At 36.9% G+C, this 23,253-nt stretch overlaps 1 protein-coding gene and 1 long non-coding RNA gene across 14 annotated transcripts in view; one reads left to right on the plus strand and one right to left on the minus strand.

Moving 5' to 3' along the window:
- The window catches only part of SNAP91 (synaptosome associated protein 91), a 139,880-nt gene extending 129,082 nt beyond the window's left edge, over nt 1–10,798 (plus strand). For 12 of the 13 annotated variants that reach the window (XM_072832187.1, XM_072832188.1, XM_072832186.1 and 9 more), the window contains 4 exons: nt 2,722–2,805; nt 3,453–3,557; nt 7,384–7,486; nt 9,380–10,798. In XM_072832187.1, coding sequence (XP_072688288.1) covers nt 2,722–2,805; nt 3,453–3,557; nt 7,384–7,476 — 282 coding nt within the window. In that variant the 3' untranslated portion in view covers nt 7,477–7,486; nt 9,380–10,798. The remainder of the gene's footprint in view (nt 1–2,721; nt 2,806–3,452; nt 3,558–7,383; nt 7,487–9,379) is intronic. The other variant, XM_072832191.1, reaches the window with a different exon arrangement.
- Nucleotides 10,799–10,837: 39 nt separating this feature from the next.
- Nucleotides 10,838–23,253, minus strand: part of LOC140636697 (uncharacterized) — a 28,279-nt gene continuing 15,863 nt past the window's right edge. Inside the window, exons 2-4 of the long non-coding RNA XR_012033905.1 lie at nt 17,001–17,168; nt 14,343–14,469; nt 10,838–12,931 (exon numbers count right to left, since the gene is read on the minus strand). This is a non-coding gene — a long non-coding RNA (uncharacterized lncRNA). The remainder of the gene's footprint in view (nt 12,932–14,342; nt 14,470–17,000; nt 17,169–23,253) is intronic.

Raw genomic sequence — 23,253 nt, forward strand, 5'->3', positions numbered from 1 at the left:
ACAGATTTCTGTTTATTCAGTTTGTATCCTTTGACTTTACTAAATTCATTTATCAGTCTTAATGATGTTTTGGATGTGGTCTTTAGGGTTTTCTATATGTAGTATCATATTTTCTGCAAATGTAAGAGTTTTGCTTCTCCCTTACCAATCTGGACACCTTCTATTTCTTTTTCTTGTATGATTGCTGCAGCTAGGATGTTTAGTACTATGTTGAATAAAAGTGATGAGAGTGGACATCTTTGTCTGGTTCCTGATCTTAGAGAAAAAGCCTTCAGTTTTTCACCATTGAGTGTGATGTCAACTGTGGTTTTTTATAGATGGCCTTTATATATATATACACACACACACACACACGTATATATACACACACACCCATATATATATGTTCCCTCTAAACTTAAGTCTATTGAGAGCTTTTATCATCAACAGATACTGTATTTTATTATATGCTTTTTCTACAGTTATTGAAATCATCATATGGTTCAGGGCCTTTTTGATTACCGATGCAAGTTTTTTTTGATGACTGATAGTCTTTTTCTTACACGTCTGTTTAGATTTTTTATGACTTCTTCAATCAGTTTTTATTTGTCGATACTCCCATATTTATTAGTTCCTTCCTCTGCTTACTTTGGGTTTAGTTTGTTTCCTTTTTTTCTAGTTCTTCAATGTGGAAGTTTAGGTTATTGATTTGAAATCTTTTTCCTGCATATGGACTGTATGTTCTTGTTTTTTTTTTGTTTTTTTTTTTTGTTTTTTTTTTAATGCCTCAGAATTTTTTTGTTGAAACTTAGACATTTTTAAATGTGGCAGCTTTGGAAATCAAATTCTACCTCTTCCCCACAGGCTTGTTGTGGTTACTTTTTTGTGGTTGGTTGTTTTTCTGTTGAGTGACTATTCTGAACTAATTCTGTAGTCTCTGTTCTTTATTATGTGTGGCCATTAAAGTCTCTGCTTCTTTTGCTATGTGGTCAACTAATGATTAGATAACTATTACTGAAATTCCTTAAACCAGAATATTTCCCAGTCTTTGCAGAGGGTCTTGAGTTGTGTTGGGGCATGCCCTAAGAATCAACCAGGCAGTTTGCCACACTGCCTTAGCAATCAGTCACTTACTGCTTGTTCAAAGCCTCAGGGTCAGCTAGAGGCCTTCTCACGTCTTTCCTGAGCTTGCACACAGCCCTGGGCATGTGCATGAACTTCTAAATTCCCAGAGGCATGGCTGAGCTTTTGAACCCATAATCCCCCAAACATTCCCTTCTCCAGACTTCCCTCCAAGCTTTTTGTTTAGTCTACTATTTGCCCTGTTACCCATTGCTTTAGACAGCAACAATTAAAACATTTGCCTGTAAACGTTTTCCACAAATGGCCTCAGGTAACAACGTTAGCACTAGATGCATCCCCAGTTTCATGAGACAAAGATGAGCCTTTTGATCCAGTCTTTCGAGGGAGCCACCCAAGGAGACAAAATAAATAATTAGATATACTCTGCTCCCTTTGGTACTATTACTGAGAATGTAAGCTGTTATTTTCAAGACTACAGATGAGCTGAAGAATAGTGGATGAAACTAGGGTAAGTTAAGATGCCATAAAGCTTAATCTTCTTGCCGAGATCCAGCTGATTGTCTTGAATAAGTACTTTCTTGGTTGCTGCAAACTTTTAGTTAGTTTCCAGAGTTCTAAAATAGTTGATTTGATTCTAATAGTTTTTGCCTGTTTTTCTACTGGTTTTATGGATTGAGGAAAATTTCAGATTTCCTTACTTCACCATTTTTGCTGACATCACTGTAGTATTTTCTTTTTTCACTAGGATTTTGCTTTAATGATTAAGTTAAATTTAAGAGATTTCAGTAGGGTTAGTTTTAAACTAAGGGAAATATTAGGGGGCCTTGTTGTATGACTGAAAACCGTCAAGTCTATACCTGAAATGGGATAATTGTGCTTTATTATGCGTAGTCTTCTAAATGCTTCATAAAACTTGGAATTAATTTTGGCCCTTGTGCAAATGTATAGCGGTCAAAAGTCAGAGAGAAGTATAACACAAAAAGGAGAATCTAAAACTGAAGGGCAAGGGGCACCTGGGTGCCACAGTTGGTTAATTGTCTGACTCTTGATTTCAGCTCAGGTCATGCATGACTCAGGGTTGTAAGATCAAGCCCTACCCATACTCACCACCACCCCCAACCTCCCATGCTGGGCATGGAGCCTGCTTAAGATTCTCTATTCCTCTCCTGCCCCTCCCCCCCTTACACACACACACACACACACACACACACACACACTAAAAATGGGCAAATGGAAACCACGCATTGATATGTAAATGAGGACACATTCTTCAGATGTCTAACCCAGTACCTTTAGGAGGATATAATGATAGGAAAAGACAAGGTTAGAGAAATTTGACACATTTACAGTGAGGGTAGAGGAGAAGCATATAAGGAGGTAGAAAGGAAGCCCAGTGTTGTCAGTAGGCTGCAAGCCAGTGAGCCCAAATAACACCACAACAATAAACATTAAGCTAGTAACTTTGTTCATATCATGGCATGGTGTGAGAGCCATTTTTTTAATTTAAAATGGAAATCTGATATTTCTTTACATAACCACACATATTTAAAGGGGCATGCATTTTTAAAATTATATTCTGTCATTTTAAAACCAAATTATGTTGGTTCTTTTGTTTATTGTTGGTGTTTGTGTGTGTGTTTTGTGGGGTTTTTTTGGTAGCAAGGAGCTGTACCTCCAACCAGTTCGGTTCCTCCTGTTGCCGGGGCCCCATCTGTTGGACAGCCTGGAGCAGGATTTGGAATGGTGAGTGGCAACCTGTGCTAGAAATTGTAATTGACATGTCTGAGGCCTTTGCCAAATACCAGATTAACAAATACAGCTGTAGAATATGATTCTTCCCCAAATGCAGTAATGTAAGACTTAATAAATTAAGTCATCTGTGTTAGACATTAAGAAGTCTACACACGATATGATAAAGCCAGCTATAAAATACTTAAATTCTGTAATCAAAATAATTCCTGTAGTATATAGTTATATCATTTTTGGAGTACTATTTACCAATCACATTCTTTACTCAATCATCAAAATCAACTCTTAATCATTATACTTGGACTTTTCACTTATCACTTTTATCACTCGCAAATTTTAGGGCTAGGGTCCATAAATAAGTGAGGTTTTGTCTCTTAAAAATTATGCTTACAGAAGACAAATAATCACCAACAAAGCCTGGTTGGGAGAAGGGTGCCATGTGGCCAGCTAGGCTTCTACTGTACCTCAGTGATTTTCTGCCATCTGCCAGCCTCACAGCACCCATTGTTCAAAGTCACAAGTTATACTTCCTCACAGGCCTGCATTCCTCAAAACTTTTCAGAAACGTTAAAGAATAAATGTCAGGGCATTACCATAGGGGGTGGATTCCACTCATGCTATGAACCACTCTTCCTCTTCAGCCTCCTGCTGGGACGGGCATGCCCATGATGCCTCAGCAGCCGGTCATGTTTGCACAACCCATGATGAGGCCACCCTTTGGAGCTGCAGCTGTACCTGGCACACAGGTCAGTTTTTTAATGTCCTTAAAATAATGACATTAATTTATAAGTATTAAACTGCCACATGGCAAACTGTTAAAAATATTTTTACCTAATATATATCCTCATATCTGTTGCTTCACAAGTAAAGGGGGAACATGGAAGACATATGAGCAATAGTGTGAGATTTGGAGGAAAATGCTAGAAGTAACTCACTATCCTAAGTCCTTCCATTCCTCTACTTAATTCAGAATAGTTCCTGAGAACAACTAGACATTTAAAGTATCTGGGCATTTATTCCAGAAAAATGAGTACTTCTGATCCATCGTTTTCTCACATGTTCCCAGAACTAGCTAAACTCAAGGTTAGGGACACAGTCCTCCAGGCTACCAGTTTTTCCCAAGAATTGTGACTTTTCGTACAGTTAGTAAGAGCAATGAGTCCACCAAACTGAAGAGTCTCAGGGAGTGGTCCCTACAAGACTATCCTCACTTAAGACACCAGCCATAAGTTTGGGAGTCCTGAGGGCTACCCTCTCACTTCAGACCAGCTGCCTACAAATTTGAAGGTTCTCAATTTCCTAGAACAACTTATAGAACTCAGGAAAGCATGAAATGTATTATAGTTTTATTACAGTGAAAGGATACAAATTAGATCTAGTCAAAAGAAGAGATGCATAGGGTAAAGTCTGGAGCTGGGAGGGTTCCAAGCATGAAGCTTTGTCCTGGAGGATGTATTACTCACCTGACATCAATATGTAAGAGTATATATGTGGTATTGCCAACGCCGGAAGCTCACCTGCAGTTCAGTGTGCAGGGTTTTTATTGAAGTTTCCTTATATAGGAATTATTGATTGAATTATTCCCCTGTGGTTGAGTTCAATCTCCAAGCCCTGCCCAACTTCACTGAAAGGCTGGTATCATGAGACCCCAAGACCTAACACTCTCATCACATTCTTCATCTTTCTGGTTGGCTAGTCCCTACCCTGAGTCCTCTTGTTAGCATACTATCAGGTGTGGTTCTAAGAAGCCACCCTGAATAACAAAGACATTCCGATTACTCAGGAAATTCCAAGGAATTAGAGGTCACCTACCAGGATCCAGGAAAAAGAGCAAACCTCCCTTTAGATGAGGCCAAATTTGTTTCTACACAAAGTGCTACCTTTGTTTACCAAGATGGTAAAACACATACACTTTGTTGAACTGCTTTGCTGCTGATAGTGATAATAATGCTGATGAGGAACCAGTTCTTGATTCCTTTTGTAAGTTGCCTGGCTAAGGTGGAGGTATAGGTAGAAAACCAAAGAGGTTATCATGAGAAATTGACATTGATGGAGTCAGAACACCACATTATGACTTTACTAGCACCATGCCCAGCAAACCAAGACAAAAAGCTGAAATATATTATAATGGCATCAGTAAATAATTTCACTTCTATATATTTTTTAAATATTTATTTTTTTATTTCGAGGGACAGTGGGAGGGGCAGAGGAAAAGAATCTCAAACAGACTCCCTGCTGCATAGGACTCAATCTCACAATGCCAAAATCATGATCTGAGCCAAAATCAACAGTCAGTTACTCAACTGACTGAGCCACCCAGGCGCCCCACTTCTATGATATTTTTAACTCACCAAATGGACGTTTATATTGTTATCCATAGGATTCCTACTTTGAACTTCCTGAGTAGACTTTAATCCCTTTTGCTTCCTTTAACCATCTCTAAAATCTATTGTCTACTTGTTCCCAAATTTTACTTTCAGCCTCTTTCACCCCTCAAAAGCCACAGGGACCAGAAGAGAGAATGGTGGGTGTTTAAAGAGATAAATTTAGGATATGAGAAACCCTAACCTTCAAGGCTATACTCAAAGCCCTGGCTTCATGAGAAATTTTCTAGTCTGTTCTGAGACTAATGAACTCTGCTTCATATTGTTTCTGAAGGGAGTGAGGAAGGTTTTGAGGATGATAGTTTGGGTTAAATTTAATCTAGATATATTTAAATTCTAAAAAGGATCTTATTTTTTTTAATGTTTTCTTGATGGTTGAATATATCTATGATTATTTAACATACTTTTGAAAAAAGGCAGGACATTTCTATTTTTATTAACTTGGAAGAATATTATTGAGGTTTTTAAAATCTTTATTTGGTGTACTAAAAGCTTTAAAAATAAATTAACACAATTTTATTAAAGTAGATATTTTTCTTCATGATTCCAGTATTATACAGCATGAGTTTATTTACTTAATTCAAAGAATGAAAATGAAAAATAGATAATAAGATGAAAACAGTATTTTAGTCATTTAATTGAATTTATAGTGATTTAGGAAATGGAATGGCATATTTATAAAAGTTATAGATTGTAGCAGTGCCTGGATGGCTCAGTCAGTTAAGTATTCAACTCTTGATTTTGGCTCAGGTCCTGATCTCAGGGTTGTAAGATCAAGCCCTGCATCCCGTTGGACTCTGCATTGGGTGTGGAGCCTACTTAAGATTCTCTCTCTCCCTCTCTCTCTCTGTCCCTCCCCCCTTCTAAAAAAAAGTTTTAAATTATATTTCCTATATCAGAGAAGCAGCAGAGGTGATTATAATAAATAGTAAATATGATTTTATAACTTCGGAAAACAAAATAATGTTTTTCATTACCAGTGTGACAACATTACTGATGTTTCTCATTACTGACTGTTCCACTCTCTCTCAGTCAGTTGATATCCATCCTTCATGATGTCATCTCACCAAATTATTAATGATGAATCAACTCTTGAATTTCTTACCTTCCAAACAACTTCAACCCTTGCATTTATCTTTTTCTGATCTTTCTATGAAGAATGATTCCTGTTTTAAGTAATGGAAATTTGACTAATAGGTAGTGCAATAAGGAAATAGTTTCTGGACATGGGAACAAATCTGAAAATCTCTATTTCTGGAGCTCTATTTACTGAACCAATAAAAACATACATTGCTACCTCATCACCCCAGATTTCTGAGATTTCTCTCAGGTTACAAACATAGAAGAAGAATTAAACTCAAAGGACACATTATTCTATACAGATTACATGACCTCTTTCAGGGTTTCAAACCTTAACACTCCTGCAAAGGCTGCTTCCAAAGCTTATGTCTGTCACACAATGAAATAATTTAGGGATTAAGCAGAAACAAGGTAAGTTAATTCTTTGTTGCTTTTGCTAGCAAGTGCAATATAATTCTTTCCATAGCATTTAATTAATCTTCTCTGCGAGCTGGACAGGCAATTATTGGAAGTTAATGATATTCATACCTGGGCAATTCTTTTCTCATCTGAAATAAACAGTGCCCCCAAACTTGACTGTTTTTCATTTAAAACACTTTAAGTGAAATTCTAGTATATTTAATAATTTAAAGTAATTTCTTTAGTGACTTTCTGCAAATTATTTCCTTTCAGTTTTTCCCTTAAACTCACTCTCACTATAAGGAAAAGTCATTAAAATTCCTTCATTAGTTTAGTAGTACTAATAACTCAAAGTAAAAATGCTTTTGTTTAGAGCAAGTGATTGTTGTGTTACTGTACTCTATATTCATAATATCTGTATGTGACGAGTTTTCTGCATCTTCCCTAACTCATACCCATATGGTTCTGCCAGAGTCCTCTAAATCTGATATCAAAGAATTTCAGCAAAGCCAAATATAATTTGAAGTGTACTTTATGAAACCAAAATTAAACAACACTGTGGCTAAGTAAAATTAAGTATATTTTGTAATCCCTTAGCCATCTGATCTTCTGCATGTTTGTTTTCTGTGTCATGTGCTCTGCCTAATGCTTACCTGTCTCTCTGTTTGATTTCTGTTTCTGCTATCCTGGGCTGGCTTTTCCCCATTAGCTTTCTCCAAGCCCTACACCTGCCACTCAGAGTCCCAAGAAACCTCCAGCAAAGGACCCATTAGCGGATCTTAACATCAAGGATTTCTTGTAAACAATTTAAGGTATCTAATATTGAGCTTTTCCTGTGGGCTTGTAATAATGACTTATGCAATGCTTAGCTATTTCAAGTATGATATTTGTACTTTTGTGCTTTGAACACATGTAAATAATAATAATAATAATTTGAGTATTTATACTTTTTTAAATCAATATTCAAAGCCGCCAATGAATTATCAATAAATTTTTTAATCTTAATTAATTTACAAAACTAAGAGGGAGAAAGGCCTCCAAGTTGTCCTGAAAAGCACAAAGATTTTATTGATAAAGCAAAAAACTGCCCAAGCTACTTGGTAAATTAGAAAATTACCACTTTATTACCTGATGACAGGAATTTATAGAAAGCTAACATCTATTATATTGCATTAGAAAACATCTAAGAATATACTTGGCTACAAAATTGTATTTTTTGTTTATCCTTACTTGGCTTCCTCAAAGCTTAGATTGTTAGTTACCCTTAGCAATTTCTGCACTCAAGCAGAATTTTAAATTTCTAACATTCTGTTTTTAAATTTCTAACATGATTTATGACATAATTAATAATGGACATACGGAAAGAAACTGATAAAGGAAAAAAGTTTACTGCTAACCCCAGCACCTAACACAATGAGTAGATTCTCAACAAGTACTTGCAGAAAGTGGAGAAACAGTAATACTGCTTTTCCTTTAGACAGTACTTTTCATACCCACTTCCTAGTCATGAACTCCTTTGGTTGTCCCTGTGGGAAATGAAACCCTGTGATCTATACTAGCCAGATATTTTCTGTCTCCATTTCACAGCTAAAGGAACTGATCCTTGTCATTGAGTGAGTTGCTCAAGGTTGCACACTGGAGGGAGGTATAAGAGTGTCAAAGTTTTGAGACCACTGTCCAGTGTAATTTGTATAATGCAGCTTACAACCTATATATACACACACACACATATATTTAAACTTTCTCTAATGCATACTAAGATTTTTGTGGATTCCTACTTTATGATTTTTTGTTTTCTTATACAAGGTTGATGAGTTTATCATTTTGAGGCATTGACATCTTAGTCAAGTAATTCCTCCTTGTGTCTGACTTTTCTGTTCCATTTTGGGCTGGGCTGGTGTAGGCATAAGTGAGGCAATGAGCACTTACTTCTTAGCCGTTATAGGTTCAGGACTGACGAAGGATGCTGCAGGGAGCAGCCTTTTATCCAGCTATCTTTCTGTAAATATTGCTCTCATCCTGCGCCAGGAGCTCTGATGAGCACCTGAAACAGAGATGCTTGAGATAGCCCCTGCTCTCAGAGGTTCATGGTCACAAGGGAGACAGACACAGACTAATTTATGAAAAAGAGTTACCCACGTAACTCGTAAGCCTTCAACCCCAGGAAGATTCCCAGGCAGAGATGACTGGTGAAGCATGGGCTGGCGGTCCTGGGGACAGAGGAGGGGGAGCCGCATTTGCAAAGGCGCTGAGTCACCTTGATACCTCCCTCCTCCTCTGTTCTGTTACTTGTTCAGCTGTTGAGTAAACTACTGAATGCCATAACTGAAAAGAGGCCAAAATAATGAAAATCACTGCCATTCCTTTTTTTTTTCCATCTGCCCTTTTTTAAGGGTGAACTGTTCTTATTTAATAGTAAATGTCTCACTACTGAAATTTATCCTAAGTATCCATGTTTTCAAAATTTTGCTGATACAATTTTTACCTAGAATGAAACTATACATTAAAATATTTTCTAAAAATTTCTTCCTGGCTGAAACTTTAAGCAAAGAATTGTGGAAAGTATGTAAATGTGAATTTGTTATAAAGACATCCTTTGCATGAAGATTTTTCCTAGTAACTGTGAGGTAAAATTGCCAGGAAGGCAATATGTTTGAGGAGTGTATAATGTTATTTTCTAATTCAAGTGCTTTTTATCTTTACAGCTGCAATTTTTGTGACTGAATAGGAAAAAAATAATGAGTTTGGAGACTTCAAATAAAATTGATGCTCAGAGTTTCAAAGTGAGCCACCAGTACCAAACCCAATGCTTACTCGTAACTTCTCTTCCAAAACGTGTAGCACAGCTGTGAAAGTGAACATTAGGAATGTGTACTACCTTAGCTGTTATCCCTACTCTCAAAATTGTAGTGTATTTGGGTTATTTGTGTGTTGTACGATGTAAAAACAATGAATGGATGTTTCTGATGCCTTTAGTGCTTTTCTGGACCTCGCCCATGGACGGATGATGCAGCTGTTGTGTGGTGAGCCATTTGGAAAGATGTGTCTGTGTTTTTGAGGGTTTTGATGTATATATGACTTTTGGACAAACCTAAACTCTTCCCATAAATTCTCTTTTTCTCTGTATCTCTGTTACAAACATAGTGTGATAATATCAAATAGTAAGGAAAACACTCTTAAATATACAAAACTTTTTCGGTGTGGAGTACATTTTTCCAATCACAGGAACTTCAACTGTTGTGAGAAATGTTTATTTTTGTGGCACTGTATATGTTAAGAAATTTTGTTTTAAAAAAAAATATAAGGGTTAACGTCCATAATAAATATTTCTCCTTGAAGCTACCTTATCAAGAATGAAAAAATCATATGGAAAGAATTCCATATTTAATCACTGCTACATTAAAATGTATATTTTGATTATATTTGACAGGTTTTGCATCTAAATTGACCTATTTATTCATTCTTGATTAAATGCACTGAAAAGTAAAGGGTCCATTTCTATCCTGTCCGTGAAAATGCAATTAGAAATGTACTATTCAAATGATTATGAAGGCACCCCAAAGTATATGTGTAATTTAAAGATTACTGCAAATATTTTTATTTTATTGTGGGTTTTCTGTACATCTGTTAATTTACTATTTCTTTGTGTGTTCTGTAGACTAGTGTTCTTTCATCCTTCAATTGAGCTCAGAGTAGGTTTTGTTGTACCATTGTGATTAGGATTTAAACTAATTCAGAGAATTGTATCCTTTACTGTACATACTGTATTCTTTAATTTTTAATTTGTTGTCATACTGTATGTGCTGATGGCTTGGCTTAAGATTTTGACGCATAAATGAGGTCACTGTTGATCAGTGTTGCTAGTGGCTTGGCAGCTCTTCGTAAAAGCATATTGGGTTGGAAAGGTGTTTGCCTATTTTTCAAATTATTTAATAGATGTATGGTACCATTTAAAAGTGGTTGTATCTGAATTTACTGTGGGGATAACATACACTGTAATGGGGAAAAAATTACCTAAAACCAATTTCAAAATGGCATTTCTTTCTATTTCAGTTTAAAAACCCAGTGCATGTACGCCCTCTGAGATGCAATAAACACCTTGAACAAAGAAAATGCAAACACAATCTTTCTCTTTTCGATTATTTTTTAGAGAAAACGTCTGTTTCAAATGACACACAGCATATATAAAATATTGAAAATTTAAAAACATTCACAGTGAAAAATGTTGTCCATACCAACATAGTTCTTATTATTTTACAATAAATTTAAAATGAGGGAAAAAACATTTTATCAGTTGTCATTAAACTTGGGACTCATGGCTGCTGCCAAATAAGCTGAAATTCCATATTTCAAAAAAGAAAAGGATGAACTTTTTTTTTTAATTACACAGCTCTTATATTAGTTTTGTGAGAATTCTCCATGGAAGTTGAAGAATAATAAGACGCCCATAAACTCAGAGAAATCTAGAAAACTGACTTTATGCCTATAACTAGATTGTGACAATGACTCAAAAAGTAGTGCAATCTCAAATAGAAGTATTTCTTAGCTAGAAGTATATCCTTATTTATTTTTTTAAGATTTTGTTTTATTTATTCATGAGAGATGTAGAGACATAGGCAGAGGGAGAAGCAGGCACCCTGTGGGGAGCCTTGATGAGGGACTCAATCCCAGGAACCCGGGATCACGACCAGAGCCCAAGGCAGAAGCTCAACTACTGAACCACACAGGTGCTCCCATATCCTTATTTCTAAAACTATCTTTCCCTAACTAGGGTTTATATCCTGAGAACTAACTTTCAAAAGCTAGTATCTGATTATGTATTATGAATTTTTATAGATTACATTTTGGTCATATATTACTGTGTAGGCATATTGTAATAGAAATGTGTTTTAGACTTTAAGTACTTTTAAGTTTAATATTGTATTTTTTTAATATTGCATTTTTTAATAAGCTTTCTCTCTTCATTGAATGGCTCACATGGTATAAATTCTTAATAGATGAAACTTCAAGAGCATTATTTTTAAATCAGACACTCGAACCTTGCCGCAGTGAGGCTCTGGGTGATCCTTATAGAATTGTCATATAGATGAGATGCTGAACGAGGTGCTCTGGGTACTTAAAAAGTGAACCTCTCTGGATAATTTTCAACACAGGTCCAGTGTACCCATGACGTTCTTCCACATGGAGAGCATGCCCTTCTAGCCTCACCTCTGGCTCAACCCCATCCTCTGCGTGCAGAGAGTACATGTGGGTACATGCCCCTTGTTCTCTGCATAACCATTCCTCTCCTGAGGCAGCAGAACACCAAGCACTTTGCTGGGCTCACGCAGGACCCTCTTCCTGGAATTACCTCACCAATTCCAGCAGTTCTGTTAAATCCCACTTGTCTATCATGGCTCCCCACCCTACTCTACTCAGCACAGTTTTTATCAAACTTTGTGGGACTTAACATATTATAATCATCTGTGACAGTGGCATCTGCTATGGCCAGTTGTGAGCCTCACAGGCAAGAAACCTCTCCTGTTCGTACCCTCAGGAACTAGCACTTTAGTAGGTGCTGGTGTCTGTGAGATGAATACAAGTATACTAGTTCTTAGACATGTCCTCACTTACCTGGGTACTGCTGAGCTAATACCATATTTCCAACTACTGAAGAATAACTCTCCTATGGCACGTTTGTCAGATGTCATTAGAGTTTTAATAGCTCTCTGTCAGCTCATTGTAACAGAACTAACATCAATTAAAACTCATCTTTAGTTGAAGATTTTGAGTCCCTTTTTGTATAGTATAATGATTGCAAGTAGTTCTTTCCATATTAAAGTGCCTCCTTTGTTCTTTTTTATGTAATTTATTGTACTTAAAAAGGATAAAGACCAAAGACTTTAGGAGGGGTTTGTGAGAGGAGGAAAGGAGAACACATAAAAAGAGAAATGGAAAGTCACAGAAAGATAAATTGTGTGAAGGCCTCCTTCTCCCTCTTAGGTAGACACCTTTAATAATATATCCCCAGACTTTTGTTGGTGGAAAAGGGGCATGTTCTTGCAGCAGTGATTATCATAGGGTTTCTTGTGTGGAAAAACTGGTTCAAAATAAAAATCGATGTTATCTTAGTTGAGAAGCCACATTGGTTTATATTTTCCAAGCAACAGGTTTTGTGGTAGTTTATTGTTCATCCTCTTGGGCTGTAAGAAAATCTCAATTTCTCGGAGCCTTGCTGACAGAAGATTTCACTAGTGAGCACATTATTTGGATCCCTTCTGTAAACAGAAACAGAGAGCTGTGATTGCGATTTAGTGATATGGTAATTAACCTTAGCTAAACTCTCAGAGCTGCAGTGCATCTGAGTTCATTTCCATGTATGCATGTTCAAACAATTCTGAAACATAAAGGAATTCTATAATTGACTCTGTAGTAGGTACTCTATAACTCCTGTACAAAGGGTTTTCAAACTCTGGTTTCACTCTGCACCTTTGCACTTTTTATTGATGCCCCCAAAAAGCTTTCATTTATATGGGTTCTGTCTGTCAATGCTTACTATGTGTAAGAATTTAAAACTGAGGAACTTTTAAATGTCTTTAATTCATTTAAAAATAAAAATATTTAGACACTGGAGTGGCTAAGTCGGTTGAGCATCCGACTTGACTTCAGCCCATGTCACAATCTCAGGGTTGTTAGATTGAGCCCCTATGGGGCTCTGCACTGGGCATAGAGCCTGCTTAAGATTCTCTCTCCCTATCTCTCTGCCCCTCCCTTTCTTCCCTCCCCTCTCTTCCTCTCTAAAAAATAAATAAAAGTATTAAAATCATTACATATTAACATAAATAAAAAATATTTATGAAAATTACAATTTCAAAAAATTTTAAAGAGTAGCATTGTTTTGCCATCTCTACAAATCTCTTTAATATTAGTCTTAACAGAAGACAGCCTCCTCCTTACACCTGTTTTTGCTTTCACTGTGGCTGTCAGTATCCCATGTCAAACAGTCATTGGAAAATCTACCATGAGCACATTTGTGAGAAAATAAGTATCTTGGTGTTATTATAAAATCAGTTTTGACCTCACAGTATTATTATAAAAATAATTTTGATCACACAGACCACTTGAAAGAGTCTCTGAAGCCCTTGGGCATCCCCCAACTATACTTTGAAAACAGCTTCTTTAGATCTAAAAGAATTGTTCTCAGGGCACCTGGGTGGCTCAGTCATTTAAGTGTCTGCATTTGGCTCAGGTCATGATCTCAGGGTCCTGGAATCTAGTCCCATATCTAGCTCCCTGCTCAGTGAGGAATCTGCTTCACCCTCTACTCTTCCTGGCTGCTAGTGCTCTCACTCTCTCAAATAAAATCTTCAAAAAATAATAAAGAATTGTTCTCATCTTTGAAAGATGAAATTTACTAGTTACATTTTATCAGATTATATTTTTTGTGTGTGAATAAAAGAACCCCAGCACCACCTTTTTTTGTTCAGTCTCTCCAAATGCCTACTTCCGCCACCCTGACATTACTTTGTAGGTGATGCTGGACTCGTGCAAGGATGAGAATTTTGCATCAGTCTCCATGGAAGAGGGTTTCTGCTCACACTCCCTGTTACCTTAGGCAAGTTAACTAACTTCTCTAAACTTTAGTTTTCTTGTCTGTGGAATGAAGAAAATTTCCATCTATGTACATACCATTAAATGAGATAAGGTATGGAAAATCCGTGGCACAGAGTAATGCTTCATGCATATTGCTGTTGTTATTTTTTCAAATTATTACAGTTACTATAAACTTTGCCAGTTGTCTACAGTTGTAAGAACACTAAAGGACAAAGTAGAGAGAGGTATAAAAATAGTCAATAAAAGGAATATTCTTTAATGTAAAGTATGGTCACCGGAAGTACTAAATGTGTTTAAAAATTGGTAAGTGCAAAAAAAATTGATAAGTGCAAGTGCCTGTTATACATAAAAATACAGTTCGTGGGGCACCTGGGTGCCTCAGTCAGTTAAGCATCTGACTCTTGATTTCAGCAGCTCAAGTCATAATCTCAGGGTTGTGAGAACTAGCTCTACGTTAGGCTCTGCACTGAACATGGAGCCTTCCTAAAATCCTCTCTCTCCTTCCTCCTCCCCCCCCCAACATTCTCTTTCTCTCCCTCTCTCTCTCTCCCTCCCTCTCTCTCTCTCTCTCTCCTCTCAAAAAAAAAAATACAACTCAATTCAACACAGCACTGGGGGGTGAGTGGGCAGAGAGGACACAGCACCCACCAGAGTTTGACTCGGTTTCTTAGAGACTCCTTCTTAATTTTCCAATACCTAATGATACTTTTTAAGAACATGAATGGAAGATACTGACATGATAAATGTTTTATAATAGAATTAAATCTTTCTACCTGGAGATCAAAAAGTTTAATAAATATACTTTAACAGTGATTTTTTAAAAATATTTAGTGATGATTGGAGATGGAAGATACAGATGAAGTTAAATATATCCAGCAGAATGGACATCGTGTGTGCAGGTTGTAGCCATCAGAGCTGCAGGAGCAAGATAATTTTGAATAAAAGCCTATGACTAAAGAGACTAGCCTGGAACAGAACCCAGGCCTGCGGACAGCAGCACGCAGAAGGGTCAGGACCAAGAAGGGTCCCTTCCCAGCCAGGCGAGGGGGAGACAGTCATCTCTCTCTGATGATGCCCTCTGCTGTTAACCCAGTCTTGAATACTAGATGCATCTCCACACATCCAAACATCCCATGGTTCATTTCTTTCAGAGTAGAGAACATCTCTGGGGTAACTCAACTGATTTTATAATTTGTAATTGTCTTTTTAATATCTAAACTAGGAAGTAAACTTTACAGCCTGAAAAGCCTTATAAGTATGTCCCAAGGAAATTTGGAATTATTTTTTTCAAAACTGCTATTTTGGATCACGTGGATTTCGTACTCTATTGAAAACAGGAAATAGAGTTGTGACCATGTATGCAATATTTCAGATGTAAATTTAGGACCAGGTTTTTAAAAAACCTATCCCTTCTCAGAAAAACAAAACTATGGCTTCAAAGCTAAATTTAAAAGAGCATTTAGTTTAGAACAGAGGCAAAGATACAGTTGCTATTTGATTGGGTTCAGAACAAAATATAGTTAAATAACTTACCAGGGTGGTTATGTGTTAACTAAAGGTTAGTTCACTAAAAAAGCCAGATATGCTTGTTACATAACTTTCTTGGCATTGCATTCTTTGTGTATGGATGTTATCAGCCTTACTGATAAATAGTCTACAAAAATGTTACACACACATGTCTGAAAATGTATTCATTTTTTTCCTCAAGCCTAGTTTTTCTGTCTTGCTTGGTGGTCCCACAATCTACCTGGTCTCCTGTCTCCCACTTGGGGGACATGACACCCTCAATTCTCTCCTGCATCCAGTGGGCTACTGAATATGCTGAGCATCCTGCCTCAGGATGTCTCCCAAACGGCCCTCTTCTGCCATTCCCACTACTACTTCCTTACCACAGTGGCTCCAGCAGCCTCTTCACTGGGCTTTTTGCCTCTAACCTAATCCCTACGCAAACCCACCTCAATCCAGCCTAAAGGGTACCTACCGCCAGGTTTCCTTCCCCAAATGCCCATCTAATCACATTTCTCTAACTTAAAAACCTACGTCGGTTCCTGGTCATCTAAAGGTTAAAGTCAAAACTCTAGCATTACGGTCAAGCCCAGAAATCTTTCCAAGGCTTGAAGTCTAGCTTGGAAACCTCATTTCTTGTCATTCCTCACCAGTAGGAGGTGTGCTAATCTCCGATAGCAACAATCCTTAAATACTGTAGCCTAAACACACGCCAGAGTGTCACACTTCCAGACTTGTGCACAGGCTGTTTCTCCTGCCATGGATGCCCTCCTCCTCCAAGTTCCCCATTGAGAGGTTGACAAACTTCAGCTCATCCTTCAAAACCCAACCTAGGTGTCACCTCCTCTAAGAAGCATGTCTTGTATAATATCTGCCCACTCTGAGAGAGTCAAGCCTTCTCAAATGTGTTCCCTCCTCACCTTATACTAAACCTTTTCCACACTATTTTTTAAAATATATGTCTGGCTTCTTTAGTATGTTATGAATTCTCTAAGGAAGGGTAGACTCTAAGACTTAACTATATCCCATGTGCCTAAGATTGGGCTCAATAAAAGCTTGTGGAATTACATTAAATTGATCTAACCTACATTGTGAAGTGGATTATAAATTAAAAATATATAGTATCTAATTTTCAAGAAATACATAAAATTGGATTCTCACAGATTGTAAAACGATTGTATGTTCAACATATGTTCAAGAGTTTGGTAAATTTGATTCATTTCTTACCATCATAAAACAGGATTATAGCAATATGATTGCTAAAATGTATTTCCACTTTATAAAAATAATACTATACGGGTAGTTGACAGTTTACCATGACTTCCATTACCAAAGTCCTTGAGGTAGCTTCCAAGAAAATGTATAAAGGCAGGTAAAACTAAGAAAGCATTTAACCTGGAAGAAAAAGACAGACATCATCATTGTGCACGGCGGGAGAGCTATGAAAGGTGGAAGAACTGTTTAGGAAACACATTATGATAGTGGTTACCAAACCTGGATGATCATCATCAGTCCTTGGAGAGCTCTATCAAGTATAGATCTCTGGGCCCTGCTCTGAAGGATTCCAGGGTAGATATACATGAGGCCTGAAAACAGGCTTTCTAAAATTCCCTAGGGCATTCCGATGAGCACCCAAGCTAAGGAAAACCACTGAAAACCCAGAGATCCCGTGGAATCACAGTGAGTAGCTCTATTTAAAAGTTATAGATGGTGCCAGCAAAAGAAATTTTCTGAATACTTCAAAATAGGAAAACCACAAAGAGCATTTTGTTTCATCTAGTCTAAAAATGGAGGCATTTAGTTACCAATCATAAAAAAAGGTAGTCCATATTGCATTATGATACAGCAGTTTCCACCAAAACCCAAGCTTTAATTAGGGGGTATGTGCAGGAGGGAGATGCTGCCATCTGTGGGCCAATGGCTGCCCAGGATGTCCTTTCATGGAGCCACATTGGTCTACACAAAGTGGCGCAGCTGCCCATTTGGTGGGTACAATAGCGTCACTTCTTTTCCCAGGCCACAAAGAAAGCCTTTTAAAGTAAATTTCCTAAGTGCAGTGGCAAAATACTAAATTCAGGTCTGTCTCAAAAACAGCATGCTTTTATTTTTAGGCAATTGCTTTGATAAGGTGGTACTTTTGTTTGGCAGTAGAATGGCACCAAGCCCATACTAATTTGTAAAAGAAAAAATAAACAGTATGTTTCTAGGTATCACAAGGAAAAAATTTTGAGAAATTTAAAGTTGTGTCTTTTAAGATGGTTAGCTCCAAGTGTTTCTAACAGCTGATCCATTTAAAGTGGTTTTGAGGGGGTGGGGGGAATTAATGAGTCCTCCCAGATCGCTCTATTATGTACTATTACATTTTTTTTCCTATGCCCTGAAATTCATGCTATTTCGTGATCAGGTGTCTGAGTCATTTGCAGTAGTTTAAACTGTAAACTCTAAATAAAACAAAAATTGCAAAGTCTGACTCCTACCAATTAATGGGAAGAGAAGGGCTGATAAGGGGAAGATGCTTGGAGCCCAAAGGAACTTGTCCTCCTTACCATCCAGAAGACTCAGTACTATAAGGATTGCTTTTAGGAAATCCCTTAATTGTTTATCTAGTTTATAAGCTCCTTGATGGGCAGTTTTTAGAAAAACATTGTATTGTTAGCTAAACAGCAGTAAGCTGGAAGCTTAGAAGTAAATAATGCAGGGGGGTGGGCAGGCAGGGAGTACTAGTTTCAGAGAACAAGAGGTACATTACCCTAATCCTCCCAGCTCATGCACTATATACAAACATACTCACTTGTTCTTCAGGATAAATGATTGCTGGCCTCTCTGCTTTTAGGAAATGTCAGTCTTTCTTTCAATTATATAAGGTAATTTCTATAATCTTATACTAATTAGCTATTATATTTGCTGAACACTTATTTTATAAAGGCAGTCTACTGTGGTCAGACAATTAAAGGTATTTTATTCCATATCCTGAATTATTTCCATTACTCCAGAGTTGCTGTATCTATATGCCATAGTGCTAAATGTATGCATAAGTAGGGTGCAACTGTATCAGATTCTAAACTTGGAATAACACACATTAATATTCAAAATGCACATATATTTTAACAGTTAAGGATGTTGGGAATTTGATGGGTGACTGGGCTGGCTCAGTTGGTTAAGCATCTGCCTTCGTTCAGCTCATGAGCCCAGGGTTCTGGGATCAAATCCTGCATCAGGCTCCCTGCTCAGTGGGGACCCTGCTTCTCCCTCTCCCTTTACCTGCTGTTCTGCTTCCTCGTGCTGTCAAATAAATTCTTTAAAAGAAAAAATAGGATGTTGGAGGCTTGATAAAATATTTAGGAAAGGTATTTTTCTTGATTTTTCAGATTAGAATTTCACTTGAGTATAAAAACAAATCAATTATGTAGACCACTGATGTTTCTCTTTTTTAAACAAGACTTTAAAAAAATATATGTTAATGGGGTGTCTGGATGGCTCAGTCAGTTAAGTATCCTAGTCTTGGTTTTGGCTCAGATCATGATCTCAGGGTTGTGAGATTGAGCCCCCACGATTCGCTCTGTGCTGGGCCTGGAGACTGCTTTAGATTCTCTCTCTCTCTCTTCCTCTGCCCCTCCCCACATGCCCCCACCCCCACTCTCGTGCACATGCACCCACACTCATTCTCTGTCCCTCAAAAAACCAAAAATTTTAAAATATATATATCTATAAATACATATATATTAAACTTTTCAAATAAAAATTTTTCTATGATATAATGCCTTCCAGACTCATACTGAACATACTAAATTTAAAATTGATCATGTAATCATCTTTATAAATATGACATATATTGATATGCCTCCATAGGCCAGTGCAGTTCACATAACTAACTGCACCAATACAATAGCTCCAAATGACTATAGTTTTATGGTCTTTATACTTTTTTAAAAGTAATTTAGTACTTTGCTGGCATCCTTCTTTTTTGTCGCTGTCACTTCGTGGGGCTATTGTAGACTTGCCTTTGCAGCTGCCTTCTAATTGTAACTTGAGAAATCAGATTACCAAATTTGTTAAGATTATATCTAGAGTAAAAGTAATTTCATGTCACTCATTTTTGGGCTAATATTTTTTATATTTTGGACACTTCAAATTTTATTCACAAAGGAAATTCTAGATAACATGTTAATTGCATGGCATATTACAAATTACTGATGAAATTAAAAGTAAAATATTTAGAAGAGTAAGGAAATGGGTGGTCATCAGACTAAGAGCCTAGAGGAAGCTTCCAAATTCTATATTTAGTTGTGTGAGCAGTTTCTGAAGTACTCACTTTATCTATGCCACGTGGGTGAAAGTATGCACACTTTTTCAGTTTATGAATTGATACATACAGGATTTCAATAACATAAATGGGAGTTTCAGTATTAGTAAAATGTTTACAAACACAGATGTTACAGCCTCAGTTTGGTAACTCCATACTGGAATGAATGCAGCAATGGATCATATGCTCACGTGGACTGCCATGTAGCAGTCCCAGTGCTTGACGAAAGTAAGTGGATTTTAAGATGTTTTCGGAAAATTTTATTTTTTTTAAATTTTAAATGATACTAAAGCAAAAAGAACTTAGGGACAAATTTTGATGCAGAGATTATCTGATTAAATCTTTATATGGCAGCTGGAGAGGATGAGCAGTACTTCGGCAGCCTGGCTCCTGTCAGTTTGTAGGCATTTTTATCAGAAACACACACATGAGTCAGGAGGGAATATGGGAAATATCTGACACCTTAAGTGCCATGCTACAGTATTTCAGTAATAAAATTCTCATTACAAATAAATATTCCTATTATTTAAATATAGCTGTATCTTAAGTGCAATATACAATTAAGACAATACCTCTAGTATTTTGAAGCCTTGTCATATAGCACAGAATAAGTAATGCCCTGAAAGAGTAAGCCTCAAGCTATACTTGGTGGTATTTTTTAGCATGCATTTGTCACCTCCTCTATGCCAGGTACAAGCACTTGACGTAATGATGAAAGTGGTGAGAAGGAGATCAGTTGCCTCGAGCTACCATTCAGACCCTCTGACTAGTTCCTCTGGTGGCTGCTGTGTTTGTGAGGTTTCCTGGGGCTGGCACAAGGTGCAACTTGTGGCTTTTTAATGGACACCTGTTGTGGACTATGCCCCCAAAGTTCATGCCCCCAAAGTAATGCTATTCAGAAGTGGGGTCTTAGCAAGGTAATTGGGGTTAGGTGAGGTCATGAAGGTGGGGCCCTTATAATGAGACTATCCCATTATAAGAAGAGACACCAGGGCTCCTGGTTGGCTCAGTTGGTTAAGCATCTGCCTTCAGCTTAGGTCATGATCCCAGGGTCGTGAGATCAGCCCCACATTGAGCTCCCTGCTCAGCGTGGAGTCTGCTTCTCCCTCTCCCTCTCCCCCTCCCTCCTGCTCATGCTCTTTCTCCCTCTCTCAAATAAATAAAATCTTTTAAAAATTAAAAAAAAATAAGAAAAGACACCAAAAAGCTCGTTTGCGTTTTCTCTGAATGTTCACAAAGAAGAGGTCATGTGAGTCCACAGCAAGATGGTACCTAGCAAAATTTCAGTTGTTTAAGCCATCCAGTCTGTGGTATTTTCTTATGGCAGCCAAAACTAAGACACCACCTTACCTGGAGGTAAAGCAAACTAGCCTAGATTTGAATTGCAAGTTAAGTTGGCCACCATGCTCTGGACAGTTGGACTAACTGAATCAAACTGCCAGTTATCAAATGTAGAAAGAAGTAGACAAGGAATTTCCCTCCCTAGGCTTTATTTATAAGTAGAAAAGAAAACCATCTAAGAGGTTTATTCCCCTCAGTTAAATAGTGAATCAATAAAGAGTCATGAATCCATCCATACACTGACCTCATCTGATGAGAACATGATTTCATGATCAATTAGACCATATCTGCTAAGTATCTTTGAGCCTTATGAGTAGGGCATTAAAGAAAAAACAATTCTAGCCGGAAAAAAATCAATTTATTAAAAATATTTTTCCATTAATTAATTGGAGATGTTTACTAAGCATTAAAACTATTTTTTAAGCCTTAGCAGGTAATCTTAAAATCAGTAGCGAAAATATATTTGTTATAGTGATACCATGTAAAAGAATAATGATGCTATTTCTAGGCTATTTGCAGCTAGAGATCCACATTTTTGTAATGCTCCGTACTTCATTCAATTGCCTTACCCCAGTATTCTTAATTAAGGATCACAGTTCATTTTTGATAAGAATAAACATCCAATTTGCTAGCATAAGGCCAAAGAAGTATGAGTAATTGAAATGTGGAGATTGGGATAAAATACAAGATGAACATATAATTTCTGCAGAATGTAACAAATTGAACTAATAATTTAAACTAAAACAGTTAAGTTATATTCCTGAATTAATTTTAATAACCAACAAATATTTAAGTAGTGAAGTTTTTATTACTAGACAACTGCTTGAATGGAATGTGATGGAGGAGATTAAAATCTAAATCTTGAGGTAAGCTAAATGATCTTTATGGTCTCTTCTAATCCTGAGATTCTATCTAGGAAAAGAAGAATTTCGAAGAATTCTTTGATCTACAAATAAAAAGGCCAATGATTTGTCTGGAACTCTGATCTTAGTCAAATATGCATTTAAATATTTTTTCAAAAAGAATATTTGGTTTTTGTTTTGTTTTGTTTTTTATGACAGGCACACAGTGAGAGAGAGAGAGGTAGAGACACAGGCAGAGGGAGAAGCAGGCTCCATGCACCGGGAGCCTTACGTAGGATTCGATCCCGGGTCTCCAGGATCGCGCCCTGGGCCAAAGGCAGGCGCTAAGAACATTTGGGATTTAAATAAGCACATCGAAAAAGCAAAAAAATGTTGTCTCTTCTGCCCACACACCAATTTGAACAAGAAAAAAACAAGATGAAATACATTATTTGGGTAAAATAAAAACCATATAATTCTAAATTTCAGCTGTTTTGTAAATATTTATAAGGAGTTACTTGAATTCAAATCACTGTTAAGTTTCTTCAGACAAAAAGTCACTATAGTTCTTTGCACACAGTAGACATCATGTGTGTGCATGAGTGTATCTCCTTCAGCTAAGTGAAGTCAATTTCTATTTCAAATCTGGTAAGTATAACAGGAAAAGTATGTGAAGTAAAACTTTCTGAATAATGTAAGTATACTTTAGTGGCCCTAAGTTATAAATGGTTCATGATTCACTTGGAAAAGAGAATGGCAAAATAAAATAAACCTTTGCAAAAAAAATAGGCTAAATTTTATATTTTTCAAAGTACAATGATTTTAAGGAAATCATATGGATTTAGAATTTAAGCTTAGGCTACAAACTATCAACACCAAGAATATCATAAGTTATTCTGAACTTACACAAATCCCAGGAATTATTTTCTAAGAATCTAAGATGAAGATTTTGTGTGTTTCCAAGCTTATAAGTGTGCAAAATTCACATTGAAAT

The sequence above is a fragment of the Canis lupus genome, chromosome 7 (genome assembly GCF_048164855.1).
Source record: "Canis lupus baileyi chromosome 7, mCanLup2.hap1, whole genome shotgun sequence".
NCBI classification, from domain to species: domain Eukaryota; kingdom Metazoa; phylum Chordata; class Mammalia; order Carnivora; family Canidae; genus Canis; species Canis lupus.